The sequence below is a fragment of the Pseudochaenichthys georgianus genome, chromosome 15 (assembly GCF_902827115.2).
Source record: "Pseudochaenichthys georgianus chromosome 15, fPseGeo1.2, whole genome shotgun sequence".
In the NCBI taxonomy this organism is placed as follows: Eukaryota; Metazoa; Chordata; class Actinopteri; order Perciformes; family Channichthyidae; genus Pseudochaenichthys; species Pseudochaenichthys georgianus.
Window position 1 is genome coordinate 17694447 of NC_047517.1, and position 23175 is coordinate 17717621.

Below are 23175 nucleotides of genomic sequence, written 5' to 3' on the forward strand. Positions count from 1 at the left end.
TCAGCTGTAGCTATGTCAGTGTCTGGCACTTCTGTCTCCTTTTCCTGCCTTTCCCCCCCCCCTCCCCATCAGGTCGGCCATCATCATCAACTTCCTCCTGACTGCTTTTTGGTTTTGTTTTGTTTGTGTTTTGTTTGTCTACCCTCCCTCCTAAATGTAAAGCGTCTTTGAGTTCAAGAAAAGCGCTATAGAAATATAATTTATTATTATCATGGTGCTCATTGGTTTGCGGTAACTGAGAGTAAATCCGGTATTAACTAGAAGAAAGGTTGTTTGCTTTGTAAATGTGGGATTTACAACAGCCCTTCTTCTTTAGCCCTGGCCAGAGGGCCAGCATGTCTGACTATTTTGGAACAAGTCTGGAAGAAAACATGTCTGGAATTCACAAATCTCCGACTTTGAGGCCTTCTCTAGGATATCATTTATAGTCATCATGACCGCATTTCGTGGCTTTGTTTTTGCCTTACTCCTGCTGTCTGTGTAATTCCTTTCCAACAATGTGGCCCTAAATACCCTATACGTTTACTGTTAATCTCATGTTATTGTGAGACCTGTACAACTGTTTTTCCTTTCAGCTTTAATTATAGTGGTGCAACAGCCACATTTGACTAACCTATCCGACCTAAATGGTGTTAAAAAGGGATATCAAATGTTTACTTCTTTTTAATAGCTAACATAATTGCAAAGAGCTGAACTATATTCCTTTTTATATCCATTTTGTATTTGCAGTTTTATGTGTTTCTGTCTGTTTTACTGATTTAATTAAGAGAAGGTTGACTGCATGCCAAAGTAGAAGGTATTGTGACCAACTTTCTTAGCTGAGCTTACCAGTATTTAGCCAGCGACTGGTGTTTATTTTCCTCCCTAGCTTTAAGCCTCTCTCTTGTGCGTCCTTTTCCTGTCTCTGAAAAGCCCTGCGCGGTGGAGGGACGCCCCGCTCTCCATGTCTCTCACTCAGACAGACTAAGGAGCCCTTATCCAGCGACCCAATAATGCAGGCAGTGTGAGGCCTGGAATTAAATGCTTCCTGTGTCTCTTTATGGCCCGAGTCGACTCATTGCATTCCTCCCAAGGTTAATGTTTGATGGCGGAGAGATGGCGAGCCAGAGATTCACAGAGCCGCACTCTTCTCTGTCTCTGGCATCGCAGGACGCCAGGGGTCCCTGGGCCAACGCTTCATGTGGATACGGAAGTGAATAGATGCTCGCTAAATCAATCAACGCAGATGTACAGTTTTATCACAGTGAACCAGGAGTCAATGTGCATCCAGATTAACAGCCTATCAAGTGTTCTTCCACTTTGTCATCCGTGGCATTTTTGATGTAGGGCGTTAAAGAGAAATCTAGGCCCTTTTTATGGGTAATTTATAGTTTTTTTGCCTCTGCTGAGCATTTGAGCCAGACATATTGACTGTGTTCAGCTGGACATCAAGAGACATTTAATGTCAAATTGTTTTGCAATTTGCCTAATGATGTGCTGGTTCTGCAGCCCAGTGACACAGTTCTAAAGCAATGGGCCAGTGGTCCTCACGGATATTTGGATTGGGAGCCACTTTAGAGTTAGTTATTTTGGGAGTCACACAGTCTAGCACAATCCAAACGGGGATCATTTTCCATATGCAACATTTTTCGTATGTCTATTTGTGTCCCTTTTCTGTTTCTTGTCTCTTAAGCAAGTTGTGCATTACTTAAAAACCTACTTTTCAATCCAGCTACAAATCTATATTTCTCATCAGGTAATACAAATGAATGGCTTACTCCGCTATGACTCGCCTAGTCTGCACTATGTTGATGAGCCACCTTTCTTTCTTGTTATGCCTTCCCGGTTATTGCTCGATGATTCTGCCTCTAGGATGTGGAAAGACGGAAGAGTACTAAACGTTGTTAACATTGTTGTCAATCCTGAATGCATTAGTATGGGTCCAGCTGATGCACATAAAACTGGATGAGTGAGACGGTGTGGAGGTAATCGGTAGAGTGATGTATGTGCTGTGCTGACACACCTTTTCACGAGGATCAATTGTTGGCATCTGTGTAGACTACTAGCATGTGACTTGGTGCTGTTTACACATAGCCAAGCTGAGAACCCCAACCTTTAAGGGACTGTCGTGGAAGGTTGTTATGAATTCTTCTGAACTGTGGATAGAGAGAAATGCTCGTAATAATACGAGGCAGATTGAAGTGCTGTCATGACTCGTTACTGCAGGCAGCAGCAGCGCTACTTGCTATCCGTGTGAAACTGTGATCCAGCCCACTCAAACTCGCACCCTCCTCTGCATGTCGAGTGACATGCAGGGAATCAAGTCCATATCCATTCTCTGTTCGATGCTAACGTCTGGTTTTATGAATCTTTCCCGAGCACTCTCCTTTTGCACTCAGACAGGTGAAGTCTGGCTTTTGGTGCTTTTCTAAATCCTTACCGCTCTTCTATGCTTATGGTTTACTCGGTTTCAGATTTTATTGAAATGTTAGGTAATCCAAAATAAGTTTCAGAATAGTCTTCCCATAACTACCTGGTGGCACTGAGATATACCTCTTGTGCTCATTGTCTTGCTGGTCATTTTAACAACTGACGCTAAAGAAGAGTGTTGGAGAAACGATGGCGTACTTATCCTCCTTTCTTTAGAGATTATTAGCAGCATCTCGAGCTGCTTGACAGTGCTCACCCCGCTGTAACCTCTTAAATACAGGACAGACTGTATGAACAGATTTAGTGTGTTTCTGTCTGCTTCTCAGACTACATGTTGAAAGTGACTGTTGAAGAATGTAAAAGCTTCAGCATCTTAGTAATTTATTTTGTTATTTTCCAAGAAAATTAACTCAGTCCACGTTTTCGTTTTTAAAGGCCTGCACTTCTGGTGACACACGTGCACAAACAAGAACAAACAAATCAACTTGTTTTCTTCACAAAAAGCATCCATGGTGGTCTGTGCATTACACTGTAATTGCATTTGTTCATACCGGAAGGAGCATCGAAGATGCTTCCTAAGTTAATACAGTTCACTTTGATTAACGACAACGTTTTTCCTCTTAATCAGATAATGACTCATGAAACCTTAAGTAAGCTTCCAGTCATTTCTGTTTCATTTGCAGCTCAGGCCAAGTACTGGGTCGATGTGTTTGTACAGGAGTAAAATGGATTCTGAACTGAAGTGTGACACGCAGAATCTGAAGTGTGAGATGGGCAAATGTTTCCCACTTATAATAATAACCGATGATAATGTAATCCTGCTGAAAGCTCAGTAATGTATCGCCGTTGCCCTTGAGTGAGGAATTGTATCTGTCTTGATGTTTTGCACATTTGTAAGACTGAATAATTTTGACATAAATATATTTAGGTGATTACAATGGTTCAATGTCGGGCGCTGCTGGAAGATAGTTTTGCGCAATGTGAGATCTGCTCGGTTTGATTTACTGCTGCAGCTCATGCCCTGCCTGCTTCACTGTGAGCTGGCCACTAGCACTCTCATTTCAAAAGTGCGTACACACACACACACACACACACACACACACACACACACACACACACACACACACACACACACACACACACACACACACACACACACACACACACACACGTGTGTGATTGTGTGTGGTACGCAGCAATGTAATGTAATGCTGACTCAGACCGAGTGCGTCGACAGCTGCTGCCTGTTAGAGAGACAGTGGTGTGCAGAAGGAGGGGATATTCGAGGAGGGAGGGGGGCGCTTGTGTGTGGGAGAGTGAGTAGGTTAGATCAAAATAGAATAGTACAGATTGGCTTTTTAATTCCCATCATGCCACACATATTGATTTGACATCGTCCTATTTCAGTCTCAACAGAAGTAGTTGTTCTCAGATGCTGCCTCGTGGAGGTTGTTTTTGAAGTCTTTGTTGCAAGCTGGCTCACATCTAAGATGCCAGAACATCGGAAACATTGACTCTATTTATAAAAGGAATCGCTGTACATCTTTTACTACTTTTAAAATGAGACCTGACATTCCTATTTATATGTTTTCAGGCCCAAATCGCATTCCTGCAAGGGGAGAGGAAAGGTCAGGAGAACTTGAAGAAAGACCTTGTGAGGAGGATAAAAATGCTGGAGTACGCGCTGAAGCAAGAGAGGTGAGTTCCTTTCTACCCACTGCTGCCTCAGCCCACCCACAATACACACAAATACAGCAGTAAACAAAAGCAGTATTTCCATGTTTTTTCACACTCTAAAAATAAAGTCCTGCTTCTGAGAAATATAGAAAAGAAGAACATGGCCATGTGAGAATTCTTCTGGTCAACAAGTCTGCAGCACCTGCACAGAGCTAGCGCACGCCAGAGTTCAACACTTTGATAATGAGTTAAAGTTTTTTGTTAAGAAAGTTAGCTTCCTCCTGTTGACATTCAACTCGTACCAGTCTGATGTCTCAGCTGGCGTCAGCAGGAAGAGTATTGGAGTGAGAGTGCTGGAGAGAATCCCCCCCGAGTCCTGGTGGTGTGATGTCTCTGGACAAGAGCGTGTGTTGGCATGAAAGCGTTGTTTGCCGTCGGATGCGGATGATGCTTCAGCATCCTACATATAAGGACCAGACGGTAAGATAGGAGCGAGGAATCCTCCTACCACCCAAGATGAGGTCACTGTCGCAGCTTTGTTCCTCTAGTAAACCAGAAGAATTACATTGTTTTCATTCGGCTGTGCATTGGCCCGTCGCCACCTCACAAAAGCTCTCTGTGGTAACGGTGGTGATACACTTTGCATTTCCCTTTCTCCTCGTCGCATGGCTGCATCCTGGAACGAGAGGTGTATTGGTGACTTTGAACCATCGAGTATGTCATTCAGTCACAGACTCTGTAGCAGTGGACCTCTACACAAACTAAAGAAATAGTCCTCTTAAAGGATGATTCCAGATTATAACAAGCAGGGTCATCACTTAGTAGTTTCGGCCTTCACTCCCATTGATGATAACAAATAATCAAAGTAACTGCTGGAAAAAACCCTCGAACACGTTAAGAAACAGTTGCAGTCACTTATTGAGATAATACATTTTAAATGGAATTTGAAAACATTTATTTGGAACAGAACGGAACGCAAAAGTAAAATGATGTTATCAACATGTCAGTAACATCCTTTACATGTTACAGACTGACATCGTGATACAACTTTGACACAGTTGACTTACTGTAACTGTGTGTTCCCACAGTTTCCTGTGTATAAGAATAAGGGATTATTATTGATAAACACATAGGATTTGTCTAGGTTTGTTGGACAACCTCAAGCTGGGAATGTGTGGAATTCTATGAATGCAAAGCAGAGTATTGCAGACATGAAAGTGACTAATCTGCAATTTCTTTGCTGGATAAGTAAAGGTTACAAAACTGAGACGGGTAACAGATGAAAACGCCTGACTGCAGGTATCTGAATTTGATGGTTTACTTTTAGGGTAATGAGAGCATTAACACGTCTGAGGTGGACAGGGCTCAGCGGTTTGTTACATTTTGCCGACCTGTGCTCTTTGAGTAACTCATCATTAGGTCTGATAGGTATGGAATTGTCCTCTGGCTGTTTGTAGTGTATATTTATCTACTTTTCTCCGGTGAGATCATCGCATACTGGAGCCTCAGGAGCAATGTAACCCAGAATTACTAACACTTGTACCCGGTTGCTTGAACCTGAACGCAATTTCAGAAACAGCTTTCTGAATGTGGGATGTACCCAATTTAAAATGAATTTGATTTGGATGGGGGTTGCTTCCTCTGGATCTCAGGGTGAGTGGCGAGGCGGGGGCTGTGTGAAGTGAAAGGTGTGAGAGCTCTCCCAGTGTTGACTCTCTACACCAGGGGTGCCCAACCAGTCGATCGCGGGGAGATTCCCAGTCGACCGCGAGATGTGTCTAAAAATAGAACAACAATATTCTGTTGTATCGTTAATGTCCTATAACATAATCTTCCTGTGCCAGAATAATGCACTTGAACACATCAAAGCTTTGTGATTGGCCGGCGTGACCCCATGTGTTGGGCGTGGCTGGTGGGCAGTGGGCAGTGCACTAGTTCGCTAACGTTGTCCGTGTCAACACCAGGAGTGACAGTCCGCACAGACACACAAGACCGCAATCATGGCAGAAGCAAAACATATAATTTTCACTCCGAGTGGGAGGATGATTATTTTTGTATCTATTCCAATTCAAAGTCCATCTGTCTCATCTGCAATGTGAGCGTGGCTTTATCGAAGGAGGGTAATTTAGGAGCGGCATTTCAAAACAGTGCACAAAAGCTACGAGACGGAATTCTCTCCTAATTCTGCCCTACGCTCCCAAAAGGGGAGGGGCCTGAGAGGAAAGCTAAATGCACAGCAGTCTATTTCCACCAGGCCCAACAACAAGAGCAAGGCTGCTACCAGAGCATCTTATCGTGTCAGTCACGTTCTTATCAAGTCTTTCAAAGACGGCGAAGTTGTGAAAGAAGCATTCCTGGACGCTGCCGATGCGTAATAAAAATAACAGAAGCATTTCAACAGGTTTTTGACATGATAAAAACTCAAGTTAGATACCGTTATTAATCAGCTGTAAGTTTGAGTTTGTTTGAACTTATTCATTATAATTATTGTACAAAATGGTATAAGAATGCAAACTTAAATTGATTATAGTCTATTATCAATTCAGGTTAAGAAACTAGTGTTGCTTGCATCCTATTTTAAAGGCATTTATTTTTATACTCTACTAAAATGCAACAAAAAAAGGGTTTGATTTTATTAATTTGGTCTTTTTTATTGCACTTTGACAGCAGATTCCTGAGTAGCTTCAGATCTGAGTTGTCTTATTAGTAAGCCTAATTTATACTTTTGTAGCAACACTATTTTTATATAATGGCAAAGAAAGGGTTCAGAGTCTTTTCTTTTGTTCCTGTGTCATATGTGGCGGCACTGTTCAATGTTTCTTGAAAACATTACCCACTGTAGTGACATGTGAATAAACTCCAACTCTGTATCAACAACACTGTTGTGTAACTTCTGTTATACTTGTATGTGTGTAGATTAGAAAGAGGTAAGATAAAGGATCTGCAGTATTTTATGAAGTATTAATCGTACAGAGGTCAGTTTTATACAAGTAGAAGTGTGTATTTACCTGGCAGTATGCTGGTAGTAATGGCTACACCTCTCTATTTGGACTGGTAGATCTCGGCAGACTGGCAACTTTAAAAGTAGCTCTCAGTTCAAAAAAGGTTGGGCACCCCTGCTCTACACTGAGGCCCCATTTACACGGGAACGGAAACGAAAATGAACCGAATTCGATATCAAAAAAGTATTCCGTCCACACGCAATCGGCTCAATAAACGTGTCCGTTCACACGAGACCGCTCGACCCGCTGGAGACACTGTAGTACATATGCCGGGCCTGTAAGTGGCGCTGTACTTCCGCCACACAATACACCAAAAGCAGCGAAGAAGATTTCCCGAGCATGGTTGCCATGGTTGCCCTTCTGTTTATTCTCTGCGGTGGGTTTAGCAGCAGAGATGGGAGGAAGGGCTCTGGCTGTTTCTCTTTTTCTCCCTCCCCAAGCGGGTGCTCCTGCTGTAAATCTCCCCGGTAGTCCACCAGCAGATGAAAAATACCGGCCTCTTCCAAGGGACGAGGGAATTGTGCGGCAGAGTTTCAGTTAACATTTTTTTCCGCTGGTCAACATGTCCGTTAAAGTTTAAATCTTCCGGACAAAATTAGAAATGTGCCGGTCAAAGGTCTTCTTTGTTATTTATTGAGCTTTAAAACAAATGAATAACGACTCTATATAATAATATAAGAATAATACACAGAGCCTCTCTTTTCCTCCCCGTATCCTGCGTGTCTCCGTCAGCAGCAGCTGATCTCTGATCTCTCTCTCCTGTCCGATTAGACTGCAATCGCGTTTATGTCCATATCGATCAAATCTAGCTGAAGGCTCCTGCTGGGTGCACTGTCCTGCGAGATACCGGACTTGGCTCAAAACACTCGGTTGTTGTTGGCGAAACACATCAGCAATGACGCGGGTGACACAGGGGTGAGCAGGAGAGGTCAGGAGAGGCGGGGATATGGCGTATAGAGGCGTACACACAGAGCCGTTTGACCCCCCCAGAGCGTTCCGTCCGCAGATCTACCCACCTTGGGACCCGTTATCGTTTGAGGGGTCAGTTTCTGCGGTTCCGTTACGGCCTCGTGTGAAGGAACCGCCTATACGATGGAAAAAGTAGCAGATACAACCCGAACCGTCTCCATGTAAACGGAGCCCGAGGGTGTGTGTGCAGGCACTCGAAGAAATCTCAGTAATGCAAAGGCCGAATAAACCAAAGACTCCCATTGCCCTTTTATATAAAATGCCATTTTATAGTTGTTTCTAAATGCAGGGGAAATGTTTGTGAACAACCGTTCTAGGTAATCATATTGTGATGATATTTCGTATTACCGTTTCACACCATTTTTGTCAAAATTACTCATTTAGATGCCAAACAAATGACGACAACGTTTTTTAAGTTTGTTTCACATGTGTAGAGTCTAATAATAAATGTTTATTGCCTGATCATCATACTGTATATGTGATTTTGCATACAAAGACAGCTGAAACTATTAAGCCGATTAATCAACATAACAAAAAAAGCTAAACTGTTAACATTTTTATTGTCATAGTCTTACATTTTTATTGTCATAGTCTTACTCTTCCATGATAGTAAATGTAAGGTATTATCTGAAGATAAAACAATCTATGTGAACTGAGGACCAGGAAGCCAGGAAATGGAAATGTTTCACTACTTTCTAATGGGTAACATTATTAAAAGATAAGAGTAGTCTGTTGCAGCCCGTTTCCTATATAATGACACATATTGCTATCTTCAAAATATTCACTTTAATGTTGTGAAATTGCTGTGAAGCTGTCTGATAAGAGAACGTGTCTGGGGAAAGTAGAGCAAGTTGGTGTTGGGATGACGTTCAAAGCCTATTATGCAGATGCCATGCATAATGAGTTTTTTTAAATAGCTTCTTTTCAGACCGTTTTTTTTTTTTTTTATCAGCCCCCGTTTGGTTATTTGTCTGTCTCCAACCTTCTTTTTCTTTCTCTCCTTACAGAGCAAAGTACCACAAGTTAAAATATGGGACAGAGTTAAATCAAGGTGACATGAAGCCTCCGACCTACGACTCGGGTAAGTCTCAAACAGCCAACTCCACCTCCTCGTACTAAATCACTTTGATTGTTGCGTTCACATACCTCGGGTGACAGGACTGGTACGCATGTGGATGCTGCGTTCAAGTTGAAGCTTGTTTTCCTTGATGGCGTTCCTTTCAGTGTCCTTTCCTGAATGAAGAGTACCGTTGTTGTTGTTGTTGTTGTTGTGGTAACGGATATACTTCTGAACAAATATTGAACTGCTGAAAGAGGCAATCAGTCAGTTTGAGCACAACTGGCTTGTATACATTGCCAAAGAGATGTTTACAGACTAAGGGCCTTATTCACATGAAAGAACAACCATACTTAGAATTGAAAAAGACACAAACTATAAAAGTCATATTGGGCTAGTTTTCCCAAACTACTAAAACATTTATTTTACTCTCGTGGTATCTCGGTCTAGTATTTCCAGACATGATAATATTTAGGATGTTATTAGCCTCGGTTTGAGGATATCTACTTTGGATATTTCTATATCCACCCAAATATATGGCGCTCAAAACATTAAACATTTGCATTTAAGGAAACAAAACGGCACGTATCCAGAAACAGTGTTTCTCCTAATTTACATAATCCTGCTGCCTACAATTATTCATTTTATTTTGCAGAAAGTAGTCCCAACAAAACAGTATGTTATGTGGATTATACAAAATAACTGGAGATATATATTGTTTTTTTAAATGTAAATAGAGCTGTAACAATTAATCAAATTATAAGATTATAAATACTTATTTTGACATTCTTAATTTCTTGAAGAAAAGGCCATTTGCTGCTTTTCTACTTTGTGATTGTAGATAAACTGAACCTCTTTGAATTGTTGAAGGAACTCAAAATGTACGTAATCGCATTTTCCAACTTTCTTTGACAATTTTCACACCTAACAATACTTAAGACTGCATTCTGAAAGAATTATTACCACAAATTAGATAGCTTTAAGTGCTTGGATATATTAGAAACTTGATCCTAAAGCCATTAAAAGGCTTCTGGACTGCTGCAAAATTGATCTTGTGGTGAGATTGTTGTAAACTGAGTCAAATTTAAATATGAATGCCTGTTCATCATCTTAGAAACGTATACAACACAAAAGCTAAACCCTCACCACCTCATGCAAGTAAGAAAGCACACAGATAACATAAATCAAGGTTGAAATACTTTAAAAAAGGACTAGGAATGTCTGAAATGCTTCTCTCACTTGTTCCCCCTTTCCTTTGCAGTACCCAGTTTTGCCTCGGTATTGTCCCTGTGTCACTGCGCTACCTGATCCTTGTTATATTATCGTAGTTGAATTGGCCTTGCATGTTCAAGTGCCATCATTAAGTTGAATTGCGACATTTCCTCTCCCCTCATCTCTATTCATGAGAGGAGGGCTGTTCAAAGCACACAAGCCCTTGAAGTGTTGATGAAGGGGAGAGGTGTTAGGCGGAGGGGAGGGAAGAGGGGTGAGAAGAGGGGTGGGAGGTGTTGGTGATGCACCTGCCCGATCCTCGCCCTCCTGAATTGGGCATGACCCACTTTTTGAGTCACCCTCGTTTCTGCCCCGCCAAGTCAACATCCTCGACACACACACACACACACACACACACACACACACACACACACACACACACACACACACACACACACACACACACACACACACACACACACACACACACACACACACACACACACACACACACACACACACACACACACACACACACACACACACACTCTCTCTGTCTAAATCTTATTAACACGTCTCTCTGCCCATTGAAAAATTCCCAGTAGACTTGCAGAAAGAGTGCTTAGTCAGGGCCGTAGTCGGGCATAAACACTGTGTTGTTGTTGTTGTTCTGGTCGCTGCAGGCGCGCACACACATCATTGCTCTTCGCAGTATGTCATGGGATGTAGTTGGAACAGCCATTTTGAAGGTGTCAGAATGCATCAATAAATATCCAATATCTTGTTGTAGCATTAAGAGAAAGCTGTTGCTAATGAGACTTGTCTCTGTCTTTACTGCCAGTGCTGTGTACACAGCTTAAACTCAGCAATATTTATCAACTGGGATGTAAATACATGGATTAAGGATAGCTATTTATTTTGCACATGTTGACTGATGATAACTATGGTCCAAATCCAATAAAGAACAAAATAGGTGAATGGGCAACAATGTAAATACTCCTTATACTGCCCAAGTGTTTCGAAAATGTTTCATTATTTTTGTATTGATTCACACACACATCAAAAATGACTCAAGATCCTCTTCCACTTAACTCTAGTCCACTGTTGACTTGTTAATAGCACCCATGCTAGTTGCAAGGATGCTGCGAGGCAGGAATGTTTTGGTCGTGTTTACAGAGTGGAAATGATGTGAAAGGCCGTGCTGTTTGTGGAGCCCTGATTTGTGTCCTCCTCATCTGCAGATGAAACCAACGAGAATGAGTCTTCTGGATCGCTCAACAATCAGCTGTCCTGGAAACAAGGCCGCCAGCTCCTCAGACAGTAAGAGCACATGCTTTGATCTTTCTGAAACAGTCCTCGACCCAGAAAATGTAATCCCTGCTCTGCAACTGACCTGTATCAAGACCCCAAGATACATTTCTCTGCAAAAGTATTCTCATTTGTGTTGGACTAGACTTTTATTAATTATACTACTGGGTCAGAAGTGCTATGGCCCAAAAAGAATGTGTATGAGCTCCCCCACATGGGCTGCAGCTGTCATTACATGCTCTGTGTTTTGTTTTCTCTGGTATACCCAGCGGGCTAAGGGAAGTTTAGTTATCATGTCAGCCAACTCTACAGTGTGTGTGTGTAAATAAACCAGACACCATCGGGCAGCCTCACACATCATGTGCCCTAACATGCCGGCCGATGATGCAGCCAATTCATTCTCGACTCTGTGTCAAGGGACAGATCAATTATGTGCTGAGACACCGTTCCCTTTCAGTCAGATGCCCGCTCAAATGTAGAGCTTCTGCATATTACATCGGTGTAATACTTGATGAGTAGCTCATCTGGCCTCTAAAAAGCTGATGCCATCAGCTAGACTACTGCCAGAGGACATAACACTTTAGACAGTCACAAGTACTCGACTATTCCTCATCTCTGACCATGTTGTTGTCTTCGGAGTGAATCAAGTATTCATTATTGTTATCAAATTGTTAATTTATTGGCTATTGCAGCATTATGAAAGACTAACTTCAATGTTTTTGCATCTTCTCATCCAAACTTCTTCTACTCCACACTTTACATAGATATGCTTGTATTCATTTCACAATAATCTGGGCTATAGCATTGGTAACCAAGTGCATTAACCTTGTTCCAGGTACCTGCAGGAGGTGGGCTACACAGACACCATCTTAGATGTGAAGTCCCAGCGGGTCCGAGCGCTGCTAGGACTAGCTGGGGACGGGGGAAGGACGGGGGAACGGACCAGTACTGAGCCTTTAGTCAACGGGACAGACGCATCAACAAAGGGCGGCAGAGGGTAAGTACGCTCCCCTAAAACTATCTATAGACTCGGGTACTACAACAAGTCCATTATATTCAACATAGAGTGGCTCATGTCTTAAATGTAGTGAAACTTTAAACAAGCATTGATCATCATGCCGAGTCACTGTGGAGGTTGTGAAGCCTCAAACCGAACATGAGTTTTTGTGTCTTCTGTCGTTTTTGAAGTCCACATGTTTTGATTGATTTTGAAGTTTTGCTAAGGACAGCCCAAAGTCGAACAGTGGCCATAAAGTTCCACATACCAATGTTTGCTACATGTGTGTTGCACTTAGGACTGATTGGGTGAATCAGTTCATATGAAACTACTTTTTATTATCACTGTAGCATTTTATTCTGATTGTATTGTATGCATTATTGTTCCTCCACAGAAAAGCTGAGCTCTCTGACACCAGCGCTGTCCTGGAGGCCTTCAAGTTCATCGAGAATGCTGCAGCAGAGTTCAGCGATGATGATGACGATGATGAGGACAGCGACGGGAGGGACAGGCCTAATGTGGAGTCCAGGACGGTAAGGAAACGGTCTGCCCTCAACTTGTGCACTCAGGAATGGTTGCTATGCTTTTAATAACGGTGAGCATTATTATTTTCCCAAGATCCTGAGAAAGAAGCCCACGTCGTCAATAACGCCGGCCAGTATGGACACGAGCGAGGACCCTGACACAGAGGAGGCTATGAAGGGCTTTGACTTCCTGTCCAGTCCTGACGAGATGGACACCTCGCCGGAGTCCAGAGGCAACGGGGACGGAACAGACTGGGGTGAGTCAGGAGTCTTTCAATGAAAGCGGAGAGTTGGGATCCTATGAAAAGCACCATCACAGGTTTAGTTATAGTTCCTATTCCTAGTTATACATTCCTTGCTACTTATCTTCTTTTTATAGTTTGGTGACTGTTCGTGGAGTTCCTGTCATTCACATATCACGCTGTGGTCATCAATCATGATGTTTTGATGTCTCTGTTTAACCCATAGTGTGTGATCTCTTCCACTGTGTGTTCCCATAGCCAGCCCGTGACCACTGTGTCTCTTCCACTCCCCTGTCAGCAAATCAACATGACTCACTTTGAGTCTCATTGGTCCTTAGGCCCAAAGCCAGAACATGGGGTTGATGTCATGCAGAGGGCTTTCTTTGTATTTGAACGTGGGTTTGAGCATTTCAGTTGCGTACAACAATTTGGTTTCACAAAGATTTCACACTGAGGATTTTATGATTGGACATAATTACTCAATGTGGGTGTGATGATGACCTATGGGGGAGTTGGGGATTACAATGGAGGCTTGACGGAGGGGAGTAGGGAATCTGGGACTTAACTGAGATGATATTTTAAAGGGTGAAGCCAACGGTTTAGTTTTCAACTGGGATTGAAAATGCCATCAGCCCTATATTTAGTTTTTTGGTATTTGACCAAAAATGGGGAATTAAAGCAGAAAAATAACAGATAATTGTATGTTTCCCCTACAATTCCTTAGATATATCATGACATGTTCACATGAAAGAATTCTAAACATGACATCCACTTCCCTCCAAGCACTAAAGAAAAAAGTAAAAAGATTACACTAAATAGTTATAATGATTCTGATATAACTGAGGTGGTAGTGGCCTGCTTACAGAAAAGGTCTCTGCAACTCGCCCCCCCCGGCCCCTCCACTCGGGCCTCGACCAGAGCAGTTCCTCAACAGCCTCTCGGTCTGGTTTTGTTCCCCCTGTGTAGAGAAGGACGAGCAAGGTCCCATTTCTGAGGCCTGGGACGTGGACCCGGGCATGATAACCAAACTCAAGGAGGAGTACAGAAAGGAGCGCAAGGGGAAAAAGGGGGTGAAGAGTAAGTCCTGTCGGGCGTCGCTGCCTCCCTCCTCCTCCTCTCTCTGTAGACTTTCAGCCAAAAAAGCCTCGAAACAAAAACATCTTGGCTGCTTTATTCTCATCTCCTTCTTGAGCTGCTCCTTATTATGCCTTCTACTCAGCATTGCTCTGTCCTTTTGTCTATCATTTCACACTGAATGTCCCCTCTGTCTTCTTGTGAATGTACACACTCTGTCACCCTTTATGTCCCTACCCAAACCTCCTGTATGTAATGCCTGATGCATGATTTTCTGTCCTGTTTCATTGTTTTGTTTTCTATTCATCATCTTCTTCACGCTGTCAAATGTCAGACATTTATGTGAGTTAGTCATGCTGACGTGTCCATCCCCGTCTTATCTGGGCTAGGGCTGCACGATTTTGGGAAATAATCTAATTGCGATTTTTCTGACAGATATTGCGATTCGATTTGTGATTTTGTTTTTAAGCGACCCAACGGAAGTTTATTGTAAAAGGCGGCCATATCTCCGGCTAGGAAGGTCGTATCAATGTGCTCCCGTCTCTAGCACCCCCGCAGCCCGAGCTACGAGTGAAATTAAACTTACATGAAACTTCCGTTGGGTTGCTTTAAAGTCAGGCTTCAAGATTCACCCTGCAATAGATTTAAAACATGTGATGGAGCATTACTAACCTGACTCAGATGCGTTGTTTCACCAAACCATCTAGGAGAGCTCCATTGGAAGCCATTTGGAAAGGGCAGGCACTTTCAAAAGCACTTGGCAGGTGATTGGATCAATCTGTCTATCACCTTCTATCATGGGCCACTTCTGATTGGTTAACAATGGCTGGTACATGTGGAGCACTGCACTTCTGATTGGTGTGGATGACTGACACACAAGAAGAACAAAATAAAATCGCAGGCTTTGCGATTATTTTATTGCATCATTTAAAATTGCGATTTCGATTTAAAATCGATTAATCGTTCAGCCCTAATCTGGGCTAGAGCTAATCTCCACAATCATCTGTTTCCTACATCAGTATGTCCTCAAATCCAAATAATCTCATCTTCATCTGTCAGCCATGTTGATACTACAGTAATGTTTCTGCTGTTGTAATTTGATGGCAATTACAAGCGTTTTTTCCGTGAAGTGACTCCGCTGAATACTACTGCGCTCAGAATGAAGCCTCACTTCAGCCTCATTCAGTTGGAGAGCTCTTAGATTTCACACCAAGCTTTGCATTTCGGGTTTTTTCTTCTTTTTATGAACCGATTATTTAACTATGATTGAATCATGAGATCCAATACCTCGGTTCATCTCACTTTTTTATTTAATCTCAACACCACCTTTTTACACCTGGCTTTCTCCTCCTCTGGTGTAGGCAGGAGTCTATTTTTGATCTTCACACCGTGTTGGTACTTTTATCACGTTCATGTGGAAGAGGTTGTCAGTGTGAGTTTTTGGAGCAGTTATTCTTTTGGTATACTGTATTGCATTGCCTCAGGTTTGATTCTAAAGGCCCAGAAAGACTTATGTCACTAAATGATTCTGGAAGATAAACATATCTCAACACTTTTTCTACCTTTTCCACTCCTCTAATAAGAACTCTGGTGCTCACTCCTTCATTTTCTCTTCTTTTACAAACTATAATTTATGAAGCTGTTTTCTTCCCTTGCAGTGCTTCCTTTCCTGCCATATTCATTCTCTTTTTCAGCTTGCACTCACAGCTTTGTAATGATATATTGTATTGTTTTCATACTTTTTTTTCCCGCTCTCTCTCCGCTCTCATCACTGTGTGTCTGTTTGCTAACACTGTTGACCTGCTTCGTTAAACAGGACCAAACCGGTCCAAGCTGCAGGACATGCTGGCTAACCTGAGGGATGCAGAGGACCTGTCCCACATGCAGCCCCCACCATCCAGCCCCCAATCCCGACCCAACGCGGTCCGGTTCAACGAGCATGAGGGGAACCGACCGGATGAAGGTACTCCAGAAAGAACGTTTTGTTAAGTGTTAAGTTTTTGTAAGATGTGCTTAAATCCCCTCCATCAGTCTTATCAGCAATGGTTTATGTATTTAATCGTTTGTTCTTTCCCCAGTTGAGGCGCTGACCTTCCCGCCCACCTCAGGGAAGTCCTTCATTATGGGCGCAGACGAAGCCATGGAGAGCGAGCTGGGCCTGGGGGAGCTGGCTGGACTCACCGTGGCCAACGAGGCCGACAGTCTGGCGTACGATGTGAGTAGGCAAAATGGAGTTAAGAGCCAATAGACAATGTATCTGGGGAAAAACGATTTATGTTCATGTTCTCTGTAAAACAGCTGTCCCACCTCTTGCCTGTGACCTGTGGGAAATGTGCCAAGTCACATCACATGCTGAAAACGTTCCATCTGTGTGTCAAACTGCTATTTGTATAGACAGCGGCAGGGAAGTCAAGTCAGCGTTTCTGCCAGGGGGGCGTCTTGCCGTCATTTGACACCCTTATTCAGCTCGGGACGCCCTGAACTTGGTCCGAGGGCGTCCACAAATATTAATAATTCGAGAGAAGATCGAGAGTTTTTATCACTTGAAATAACGAAAAGGAAAAAGGACAAGGACATCCCTCTGTTGGAGGGGCAAAGGAGTCTGGTGGGATTCTTTTCGGAGTATTGAAGATCGTTTCCCCGACATCGAAGGTGCCTGCCGCAGGACAACAACACGGAATGTGTGCGATTTAGACGCGATGAGCGGGGGGGGTTTTAGTGAACTGCAAGTGCCGGAGCCTCGCAGCGGCGAAACTGAGGCTCCGTGGTAAACTGTGGTAACATGAAGAGACGTTTGGGAGCCGAAACAGCCGGCGCTTTAAGAGAACCAAATGATCCGGCTCACTAACGTAAAAAGACAGTATCTATAAGGGACGGCTCAAGTCAACCCCCCCCCCGCTCTCGGGGTGGACGCCCTCTCAGCCCTGGTCTGGCGGAAACACTGAGTCAAGTATTAGTGCAATGTCCACTTTAAGGCTTACACATTCAATACACAAAAACATTAAGCAAACACTTATTTGGAATATTGAGTTAGTTTGAGTGTAGCTATAAAGGCTGTCCCATGAAAATGTCTTGTATTTGTTATGAAATCTTTGTAATCGAAAGATCACCTTCTACATAAGACTTCAGGAAATTACTTTTTTGGAAATGCCTTCCTTTCATCTAAATTTGTAAAGAAAACGTTATTTTCAATCTTTGTGTTATATAATATGGCCAAAGGCTGAAAAGCTACATCACATTGACAACAATGTGCAGCTATGGATTATTTTAGGAGTTCTCATTATAAATAAAAACACATATCATTTGTTGTTGGGTTTCTGATTTGATCTCTCCCTCTCAGATTGGCAACAATAAAGATGCCATGAGAAAAACATGGAACCCCAAATTCACTCTGCGGAGCCATTTTGACGGGATTCGCGCTCTGGCCTTTCACCCGGTGGAGCCCGTCCTGGTCACCGCCTCCGAGGATCACACACTCAAGATGTGGAACCTTCAAAAGACCGCTCCTGCCAAAAAGTAAGCACACAGGAATTTAGTGATTCCTGCTGTTGGTGTGGAATTCGAAAGACAACACACGGCTTTAAATCTACAGTATCTGTCCATTCCTTCCTCATCAGCTCAGTTAGAGACACGCGTACTCAGCAACAGTGCGTTTGATTCAGTGTCTTTAAACCTGCAGCAGCAGAGAGAACATCATTAGAGGGAAACTCTGTTGTTGGCTTACAGTCCCATAAGGAGGAACGCTTTGTATCTGCTCTATGACACATTCAGCTGAGGAAACGGTCCCCATGTGACAAAGAACTGACACAAGACTCATTACATCAAGTCACAGCTCTGTTGCCCACACACAGTCTGATGTTGTTTCAGGGGTATTAGTTCAATGAAACGGCATGATACAATAGCAGGAAATTGAACAAGCAAATGTCTTGAAATAATTCACCAACTTTCATTTTGAATCTGATCTTGGACACATACACACACTATGTTTTTGTTCTGCCAATAGGGGGTCTCTCATCATTGTAGGACACATAGGATTTCTTCTTTTTTAATTGTTCAGAGGATTTTCGACGGGAGCCGAATATCCACAGAGGTCTCCAAAGCAAAGACACTTTGCATTAAACTAGTAAAAGATACTAGATAAAGCAGTTTCATGTTAGAAATCAGTCTAAATCCAACACTGTTAGGCAGACAGAGACTGCTAGAATAGGCTCCTAGCTTTATATATAAATACGTATATAGTTATAATTATTATTATTTAAATGTACCAAGATCGTACCTTTTTTAAAAGTGTAGCTTTCAATTCAATAAAGAAGTACATTTATGACACTTTCTGGAAGACAACCACATTGCTGTCGCATGCATAAAGGGGGGAGAGGACGTCATGTAAGGGGACCAATTGAAATGGACCGTTACCTTGAATAGAATTTCCCAGAGTTTGAACATTTTTGAAAACATGGAAGGGTAATTTAAGAACACAACTCAATAAAAGATACGCGGTAAAGCTAGTCTTTTCAAAAAATCCATTTTACTGCAACAAAGTTAAACATTATTCTTTTAAAGCTGGCATTGTTGTTTTTCATGTTCTTTCTGTTCCATTAATGAACACATTGTTTGTCCGCAGGAGTACATCTTTAGATGTGGAACCAATCTACACTTTCAGGGCTCACAGGTAAAAACACTGCAAGTGCGCATACATAAAATAAATGTTTATCCATCAAAGCATTAGAAGAGTCGTTTTGCTAATTGATTACCATTTGAAACCACAGGGGGGCTGTGCTGAGTGTGGTGATGAGCAGCACAGGGGAGCAGTGTTTCAGCGGAGGGGTGGACGGGACTATTCAGTGCTGGAACACCCCCAACCCCAACATCGACCCCTACGACTCCTACGGTAACAGCGCCGTGTGTTTAGTTTGAATCAGAGGATTGATCAGTCTGATCACTGTCACTGACTGTCTCTCTGCCTCAGACCCCTCCATGCTGCGGGGGGCGCTGTGCGGACACACCGACTCCGTGTGGGGTCTGGTGTACAGCAGCGCACACCAGCGCCTCCTCTCCTGCTCTGCAGACGGGACTGTGAGACTGTGGGACGCCAACACCACCTCCCCCGCCCTCGCAGTATTCAACGAAGACAAAAGTACTTCAAACGTGTATTATAACCTTATTTTTCCTAATATTCGTTTAAGTTGAATAGTCATCATTAATGTATCTGTCTTTCTGTGTCCCAGAGCTGGGGATCCCCTCCTCAGTAGACCTGGTATGCAGTGACCCGGCCCACCTGGTCTCATCCTTCACTAACGGAGAGATCGGACTCTTCAACATGGAGACCCGCCAGCTGGTCCTCAGTCTCGAGTCCAACTTGGAGCCGGGTAGGTTTGCCAAGTTAAAGGCTGCAGCATTTAGACCTCGATCAGTACAATTTTACATTGGTTTCTAATCTTACAATAATAATAAAAAACACCCTATACTATAAACTATATACCGTGGGTTGAATTCAGCAATGAAGAGGAAGTAGAGTCAGAAAATATGGCTCTTGCGCAACATCTAGTGGCAGCTATAGGAAAGGAAATCATAAGCAGACACATCTACTGACCTAAAATGTGTTTCTGTGTTTTGACCAAAAAAGATAATACAGTAAGACCTAATTGTGCATAATATAACAATGTTTATTGTATTTCTAGTTTTACTCACTTTACTCGAAATGCATTGCGATTCCCAACATTATTGACCTGCCCATTATAACTTTTCTTTAAGAAAGAAAATGTACAGAATACCCAAACATCTTTGTGACTTTTAATGTTTCATGAGATAACATTGACTATATACATGTTCTTCAAAACGTCGACTCGAACACACCAATGCTGCGTATGCATCATATGAATAATGTACATTTGACCAGCAAAAAAATATAAATCGGTTATATAAATATGAGACTGATCAGATGGCCTTTGGAGATAATGCTTTCAGACAGTTTCAGCTACTGATCTCATCCAGATGGACTGCCCCCCCTGAGTTCCCTCTCCTGCTGTGTGACGTCTAACGTGCTTATCTGTTTCCACCAGGCACTCCCTGTCAGATCAATAAGGTCCTCAGCCACCCGACTCTTCCCATCACCATCACCGCGGAGGAGGACAGACACATCAAGTTCTTTGACAACAACAGCGGGAAAATGATTCACTCCATGGTGGCTCACCTGGACGCTGTCACAAGCTTAGCTGTAGACCCCAACGGGCTGTACCTCATGTCAGGCAGTAAGTACCAGAACATATACATGTTACACTTTGTATATCATTTTTTACGCACCTGCTGAATAAACCGAGATGATTCAGTCACTATAATGTAAAGCGGATCCGGAGTGTGCCTTTATAAACATGTCTATACTTTTACAGTCTGATCTCTTGTAATCAGTTTAACACTCATCCATAGAGAAAACAAATGAATGTTCCTAACTAATTTTTAGCTCCACTTTTGCATTATTGAACTTATCAATTATACTACACACTATTACTTCTTAACATGTAAAAGTAAAGCTATTCTATAACCCCTCAATTGTCATTTTAAGGTAAATAGGGTTTTCCCATACACCAAACTGCACGGACTACAAATGCAAGTCTTGTTTCCAAGTTTAAGGAGCAACAGGCTCATTGTTACTTATATAACTGGTCATGTCGCTTCGCAGGTCATGACTGCTCTATCCGTCTGTGGAACCTGGATAGTAAAACCTGCATCCAGGAGTTCACGGCTCACAGAAAGAAGTTTGACGAGTCGATCCACGACGTGGCGTTCCATCCAACGAAATGCTACATCGCCAGCGCCGGGGCCGACGCTCTCGCCAAAGTGTTCGTATGACGCGGAGCTGCGTGTCCCCCTGCAGCCCCGCTCTCGGACTCAGTCTCCCATGATCAGGGGCCAATAGAGACACAGGGGGGGGGGGAGGAACTTCAGGCAGGGGTCCAGTCCCACCTCTCACAGCCCACTGGTTTCTTGTCCCACTGGCAGACTATGTAGCCTCAAAACGGACCGTGACTCTCCATGACGAGGGTCGGCAGGGAGGGCAGTCAGGAGGAAATCTGCTCTCTGCCCCCCCCCCCATCTACCATCCAGGCAGGCCTGGGTGTGACCCGCCACAGCACCCCCCCTCCTCAGACAGACTCACCTCTGTAAATAGCAGGCTCAGGACAAGTGTTAGAGCGAGGAGTGGAGAAATTAGGTTTCAAGCCGGTCTTCTGCCCCGTGACTTCACGCTCATCCCAAATCCCCCTGACCCCTCAACCCTCTCACACACCAGGTCCGGGCTCTTTTACTCCAAGTCAGGTTTTGTGTTGTGTTGTTCCAGAAATGTGGGGTACTGAAGGCTCACTGGAGCTGTCGTGGCAGCCTCTCACTTCTTCTTCTTCTTCTCTGCTTCCCAGACTGACTCTGCTTGCTGGCCTGCCTTTATTTTTTCCTTTTTAAAAACACGTATTGACAAATGTGCCTTTGCTTTAAAAAGGTCTTGAAAAATGTTATTTTAACAAGCTTGTTTTGGGGAACAGGGAGGGAGGGGACAGCGGAGAAACGGAGCTGGATGGTCACAATGTTGTCGATTTTAACATTGGATGTAAAATTACAAATGCTTATAATAAACAAAAATATATATTCAGTCTTAAAATTTACTGTGCAGCGTGAGTTTGAGTGCTCCTTTTTGATAAGTGTGGTTGGGGAATCAATTGTGTGCATTTCAAAGCTGGTAAAGTGATACAGACCATTAAATATAATGCCTGTTTGTTAGATTCAAGTAACTGTACACTTCAGAAGTAAGATTGCAAGCGTATGTGTCCAAAGTAAACCATCTTGGTTAAATAATTACAATTCAAAATTCTAGATGTCCATTTTAGGAATAACTAACTAATTTTGGCCAGTTTGCTCTTGTGTGAATTGAATGGCTTGTACTGTATGTAGTTTTCCCCAATTGTGCGGATATGCTCGACTACAATGTGATGTATCATGTCCGGATATTTACAGTAGTCCAATGTTTAGCAGAAATTAGTGCAGTACTGTGGGACTACTTGGAAATAATGAGTTCACCATCCAACACTGAGGGAAGACAAAGCTATCCTGGGTTTAAAAAAAGACAAGTCAATCAAGATGTTGCACGTGTAGAGTGCAGCTTCAAATGAGCCATTTTCTCAGTCACTGGTTTGTATATGAAAGTATGTTCAAAATAAAACCTGCTGTAAAATGTTTACTGGGCTCTGATGTTGGTCATTTGGCAAACGCTCAATGGATTCTGTGTGTTTCGCCATGAGATGCAGCTTGATCCTGTTTGATTAATTTTTTTCTACATTTTGACTAATTGAACTTACACAGAATTAGTCATTAGCAGCTTCTGCTTGCTGTATATCTATGAACGAACACACACACACACACACACACACACACACACACACACACACACACACACACACACACACACACACACACACTGGATTACTGATACATAAGAAAACTTAGAAGCTCGGTGACTCTAGGGCTACTGCTTCAGTTATAACGGTTGACTTTTTCCCTAAGATTTCCAAGTGGATTTGGGGACAAATCTTCGCATTGACATGAGAGATAACGTTAAGTGTTAATCACTTTGCTTGTGTGTTCTGATTTAGTTAAAAATACGAAAGAAGTGCGATTTTGATAATAACATCCAAGAGAAAACATGAAAAACAGCCACTTT

The 23175-nt window shown here is 42.8% G+C and overlaps 1 protein-coding gene across 2 annotated transcripts in view; it reads left to right on the forward strand.

The window, feature by feature from the left end:
* Positions 1-22693, forward strand: part of LOC117459632 (striatin-like) — a 31018-nt gene extending 8325 nt beyond the window's left edge. The window contains exons 2-17 of one of the 2 annotated variants that reach the window (XM_034100642.2): positions 4004-4107; positions 9065-9138; positions 11568-11646; positions 12470-12631; positions 13026-13164; positions 13250-13412; positions 14364-14474; positions 16288-16434; positions 16550-16686; positions 17812-17987; positions 19093-19140; positions 19238-19359; positions 19438-19605; positions 19697-19837; positions 20531-20719; positions 21148-22693. In XM_034100642.2, coding sequence (XP_033956533.1) covers positions 4004-4107; positions 9065-9138; positions 11568-11646; positions 12470-12631; positions 13026-13164; positions 13250-13412; positions 14364-14474; positions 16288-16434; positions 16550-16686; positions 17812-17987; positions 19093-19140; positions 19238-19359; positions 19438-19605; positions 19697-19837; positions 20531-20719; positions 21148-21317 — 2130 coding nt within the window. In that variant the 3' untranslated portion in view covers positions 21318-22693. The remainder of the gene's footprint in view (positions 1-4003; positions 4108-9064; positions 9139-11567; positions 11647-12469; positions 12632-13025; positions 13165-13249; positions 13413-14363; positions 14475-16287; positions 16435-16549; positions 16687-17811; positions 17988-19092; positions 19141-19237; positions 19360-19437; positions 19606-19696; positions 19838-20530; positions 20720-21147) is intronic. The other variant, XM_034100643.2, reaches the window with a different exon arrangement.
* Positions 22694-23175: the final 482 nt, after the last annotated feature.